Genomic DNA, 6,000 nt, shown 5'->3' with positions numbered 1-6,000 from the left:
CAAAGGATCAGCATAACAGACAGGCAAGTGGCATTTTTAGTAGGAATTTAAGAATTTAGCACAGCAGCCCTACAAATTCCTTTCACAAATAGTCAGACGATTTAAAGTGTTTGTTGTTACCCCGGCATTTCAAATTCAAAAAAATGCATTTTAAATTGCTGATAAATGGCAGCTCCCAACTGCCTCCTTCTGGTTTTCCCTTCATATATACCAGAAACTTATCCTAGTTAATGGGGACCCCACAAAAAAAAAAATTGTCACACAAAGCATCTTATTCTTTCACATGAAGGAGGTACCTGGAGCCCCCCTATTTTTAAAGGGGCTTCTGGGTGCTGATAAGCCCCCACCCATAGACCCCCACAACCTTTGGACTAGGGTTGTGGGAAAATGGTTCTTGTCCTCATCAACATGAGAACAACGTGTTTTGTGGGGGGGGGGGGGGGTCCCTCTGTCAAGGGACTCTCCCTTTATGGAGGGCATGGGGTTTGGAGCATGTGTGTCTATTTAAATCCATTTATTTGGAATAAAATGTCATTCTATGCCAAATTTGTGTTGTAGTTAAATGTAAGCTATAAATTTAAGTCAAATATTTACAGTGAATTATTATTTTTTTCCCTCTTTTGTGCAGAATATCCTAAAGTACACAGAGAAGGACCACCCAGATTATTACTTGCTGTTGGTCTGTGTCCAGCGTCTACGTGTTTTTATCTCTCACTATAGTGTTCTGTTTCAGTATAATGAGGACCTGCTTATACAGAAGAGGAGAAAACTGAAGAAGTATGTTCTTAAGCTATATTAAAATATGATGATCACCACTATGTCATTTATTTGTGTAAAACTAAAGCTATTCTAAATCTTGTGCTTTATCCTATATTATAGTATTAGGCCGCATAGGGTTCATTCACTCTACCAGCACAAGAAAGTGATCTGTTTTGGCTGGTGTCCATGTTGTAAGCCTCTAGGGCATGGATATGCAAACTGTGGCTCTCCAGCTGTTGCAAAACTACAAGTCCCATCTTGCCTCTGCCATTGGGTGTCATGCTTGCCTCTGTCAGAGTCTTGTTATGCCTTATAGGACTTGAAGTTCTGCAACAGCTGGAGGGCCACGGTTTGCATATCCCTCCTCTACGGGGTGGTATCTTGTGTTTGTACAATACAAGGCACTGTTTACAGTTTTCTTTTCTTAACTGTATTATATTTGAACACATTTCTAATAATTTCTATATACCACTGCTCAGCTTCAGCACACAGAAACACACAGATAGACAAAATCTTCGGTGCTTTGTGGAAAAATGCAGACATGCTACATATTTACACACAGCAATGCTCCACGCTTGCTGCCTGCATTCTAGTGTCAACAGGGCACATTGAAAATAGTCATTTTCTGTGTGCTCTTCTGGAGACCATTTTTTTCCAGTGCAAGTGTGAATGAACCCTAAGTAGCACTTTGGCATTATCACCAGGCGATTGTGCTTCCAGGCTTTAACCAAGCTGAACAGAGCATACTGTACAGTAAAACCCCAACCCCAGTAGTCTCATCCATCTTTCCCTTGTATCCTCCCTCCCAGTACATAGGCCTGACTTGGCAGTATCCGTGCCAGTGCACTAAGCTCATTAGTCTGTTTTCACACCAGAGGTGTATGTGCATTTATTCCTTGGTGGCAAAAAACTCCAGCATACAGTATATACTTTAAACTAGAGGTGCGCCACCGATAATTTCGGCCGAAAATGTGAGTATCCAATTTCTGCCGATAAGGGGTTAAGGATGCCGAAAATGTATGGCCGCTGATATCAGTTAAAAGTGAGTCCTTCACTTCCCTGTCATTTGCGGTTATGTGTGCTGACTGCTGCGATCCTATGCTGGTTACACCAGCGCTTCATTGTGAGCTACAGTGTTTGCTAGACGGCCAGCCGATTGGCGTCTAGCAACCAGTGACGTCTCGGGGGAGAGAATGCACAGAGTCTTATCCTCCTCTGCGCCTAATGCTGAATCGTTGCACCCACCCCCTCCCTTCATGTGCTGTTCGCTGTAGAAGAAGGTAATGAGGATGTCTGCTGCTGTATAAGCGTCTGAAGTTAGAACGGATCATAAATCACAGCCTAGAGTCAGTCTCTCTCTCTCTCTCTCTCTCTCTCTCTCTCTCTCTCTCTCTCTCTCAATGGAATGTTACGTTTTGACTGCAGAAACACTTTGTAACATTTTCTCTCTCTCGCTCTCTCTCTTGTTAAGTTTTGACTGCAGATACACATTGTATACACTTTGTAACATACATCAAATCTGTGAAAAAGGCACTGTATGTTAAAGCCTTACTCCAACCAAACCTTATTACTGTTGGGGAAATTTCCCTGACTTTCTGTCCTGGTGACATACACAGTCGTAGTAGTGACATCACCGGGAGGCGGCACTTTTGAAAGGAAGTACACGGGAGGAGCGGAGAGGTGCCGACAAGTAAGGACATTGCATCATTGAGGTGGGGGGGGGGGCTGAGGCGAGGTTACCAATGGTATTTGTATTATGCAGCATGAGGGGGTTAATGTATTGCCACTGCTGGTCACTGATGCATTAGTGACCAACCAGTGGCAGTTAATTAATCCCTTTGTGCTGCATTAGTGCAACCAGTATCAGTGCAACTAGTGTTAATTAACGGAGATACTGGTTGCACTAATGCAGCACAAAGGGGTTAATTAACTGCCACTGGTCGGTCAGTAATGCACCAGTGACCAGCAGTGGCAATACATTAACCCCCTCATGCTGCATAATACAAATATCATTGGTAATTAAATTAACCACTTGCCAACCCGTCACAGTACATATACTACATACTAGCTACAGGTGTACATCGCTGCCTGTTTCTGTCGTATGCTCCTGTTCTATCTATTTTAAAATCATTTGGGGGAAAAAAGTCATTTTCGGTTTCGGTTTTCGGCCAAGGGCATCCTGCATTTTCGGTTTCGGTTTCGGCCCAGAATTTTCATTTCGGTACATCCCTACTTTAAACCACAATGATTATCCCTCAGCAAATGTACAATAATCCCACGATGATCAATATTCAGTGATTGAGTGTTAACCCCTACATGTTAAGTCCCCATTTGCATTATCACCTAAGTGACTAGTGATCGGAATATTTGTGCTAATCCCTCAATGCCAAGTCTGAAGTGCATGTGTGTGAGCAACTCTGTGGACAGCCTTATTGCATTGGTTTGGCTGCGATACCTATTTTTTTTCTTTATCAAACTGTAATAAGCCTGAAATTATCAGTAAAAGTAACAGCCATGACAGATCTAAAAGATATAGGAAGGCTTCTTCTTAAAAACAAACAATAAGCTAAAGCCCTTAATTTTGTGCAAACTGGCCACTTGCACTGCAGCTTAACAGTATAGTTTGTGAGTTTGATTTTTGCAGTACCACTCTGCAATGTCTTAAATGTTAATAAAGTGGCAAAACAGAGTGCACAAAAACACTCCAAAACCACACATTCCCCGGACCCCTCCCACCCACATAGCCCCAATAATTCCAAAATTAATCAAAATATAGAATTCAGGTATATGTTTGGTAGGAATTGTCCACCATCAGGACAGCACACAAGCACTTGAATAGGCAGGCAGCAAATGGGTGAGAAACAACACAGGTTTTATCTTGCAAAACATTACAGCGCATTATCTCAAAGACAATAGCCAACTACATTGTGCAGTAGCTAGACAGTATGTGGGCAGCTTGGTTAGACTGCAATAAAAGAGGGAAAGATGAGGTGGGTTTTATCTTGAAATAAAAGCTAGAGTATTATCTGAGACACAACAGCCACACATGATATGGCAGAGCATCAGAATAGGCTGAAAATTATGAGTAGCAATGCAAGATTTACCCTCAGCAAACATTACAGTTTTTGCAGCTGGGGTTGACCTGTGAAAACATTATGTGGCACCTTTACAATGGTGAAACACCAGAATAGGCTGAAAATATTTAGGCACATTGAATGATTTACCTTGCAGAAAGCATTGCATGTTTTGCAGCTGAGTTTGACCAGCGGAAACACTGTTGGCACCTTAACAGTGCCAGGCCACCCCTGAAACAAACTTTAAGATGCATTGCAGGATTTATCCTACAGCAAACACTGGAAATTTAGCAGCAGAGGTCAAGCTTTGGAAACCTTGTGTAGAACTGTTACAGGTATGTAGTACCTCCACAGTGCCAGAGGACCAGAGTAGGCTGCAAACTCTGAAGTGAAACACAGGACCCTGCAGCAAACATTACAAGATTTGCAGTAGAGATCAACTTTGGAAACTATTGTGTGGCACCTTTAAAGGTGTGGAGGACCATAATACACCACAATGACTGAGAGACAAAGCGGGATTTACCCTACAGAAAACATTATAAATGATGCAACTAAGGAAGCTGTGGAAACAGCCAGAACACCAGAATAGGCTCTGTAAAGAGGAAGGAACTGGTAATGGTATTTATTTATTTTTATTTTTTTAAAGGAGCGTGGGGGGGGGGGGGGCTGACACTTAAAGGTTTAGTCCATAACATCAGCAGCAAAGTGTTTGGATTTTTTGGCAATAATAGGTTCGTTAATTTCTATGAAAATGAGTCAGTCCCCACTGTCAAGGGGCAGCTGGATTCGCCTCTCCGTAACAAAACCTCCTGATGTACTACAGGCCTTTACAGACATCACACTGGCTGCAGGGCAAGCCAGAAGCTCCAGAGTACATGCTGGGAAAGCTCCAGACATTGGTCCAACCTAAAATGATATGGGCTGAACACCCCCCTGGTTTGTTTTGAGACAGCACTTTCGAACATCGCAAACATTCAGAGCTGAACAACAAACTCAATTAAAGTCTATGGGACCCGAACTAAAGGTGCCAATTTTGAAGGCTTATATGCAAGTTATTGGGCAAACAAAGGGTATGGGGGTCCAGGTACTGCCCTGGGGGGACATGTATCAATGCAAAAAAAGTTTTTAAAAAAGATAATTTTCAAATGAGCAGTGATTTAATGATGCCTAAAGTAAAACAATGAAAAATATAAAATTAATTTAAATATAGTACCTGGGGGGGTTCCCCTTAGTCTGCCTGTAAAGTGGCACATCTGTACCATGTATAGAACCTGCTGCAGCAAAATTTACATTTATAAAGAAAAAAAAACAACATTTTCCCTGCAAGCTTTCTTTATTTTGTAAACCAAAAGAAACACTGCACTTAGGGAGAAGCCGCTAGCACCTGAAACAATAGTACAAGTTCTAAAAACAATATTCAAACCAATATGGTGCAGTGCTAATCATAGAAGTAGAATATACAACAAATATTGGATAACCATGAAGTTAAAAAATGGTCCGTATTATGCAACTAGTAATAAAAATCCACAGATTAAGTCCATGTTTGATCCAGATTGGTCCAACCCCCAGAGGACATTAGTGATAATGAAACATGAAGGGGCATGGTCTCCTGATGACGCGTGATACCACGGCTCCCAGCTTGCGGCGGTGTGAGGTGAGAGGAGTCTTCCCCTGACCTATCCAGCTGGGGGATCCACGATGTACAGGAATGCTGCAGCAGCACACAACTCTATGCTGCTTTCTGATATGCTGGTATTATGAACTACAAAATGTGTGTGTCTTTCTTTTTTACCTATCTTAATAAAAGTTTGTACGTTATTACACTATGGGAGTCTTCCCTTTATTCTTTTCCACACATACTGAGGAGGATTCTGTGTAAATGAGCCACTGTCCCTGAGGGGTTTCTGATTGATCCTTCCGGCTACTGAGGGCTAAGGAAGTGGATTTGGTCATTTAACCCCGGACCATCTGGCTCTCTGTGCGATGCGCTTGGCTACCTATAACTTGGTAGCAAAGGGGATCCGGTAAGGAGCCAATTGTATCACTTTTTGGGTGTAGTTCCTTCTGTGACCCTTTTGCACACCTTACTCACCTGTGTGGATTTTTCTTTTCCGGGAATCACAATCATCTGCTTAACATTTATGGACTTAATCTGTGGATTTTTATT

The 6,000-nt window shown here is 42.1% G+C and overlaps 1 protein-coding gene across 2 annotated transcripts in view; it reads left to right on the top strand.

Moving 5' to 3' along the window:
• The window catches only part of ARHGEF33 (Rho guanine nucleotide exchange factor 33), a 242,473-nt gene that overhangs the window by 194,281 nt on the left and 42,192 nt on the right, over positions 1-6,000 (top strand). For both annotated transcript variants that reach the window (XM_082252137.1, XM_082252136.1), the window contains exon 12: positions 629-777. In XM_082252137.1, the coding sequence (XP_082108263.1) occupies positions 629-777 (149 nt within the window). The remainder of the gene's footprint in view (positions 1-628; positions 778-6,000) is intronic.

The sequence above is a fragment of the Pelophylax lessonae genome (assembly GCF_965119305.1).
Source record: "Pelophylax lessonae genome assembly, chromosome: 3".
In the NCBI taxonomy this organism is placed as follows: Eukaryota; Metazoa; Chordata; class Amphibia; order Anura; family Ranidae; genus Pelophylax; species Pelophylax lessonae.
Note: the sequence above shows the minus strand (reverse complement) of the source record. Positions and strands in the feature narration are given on the sequence as shown.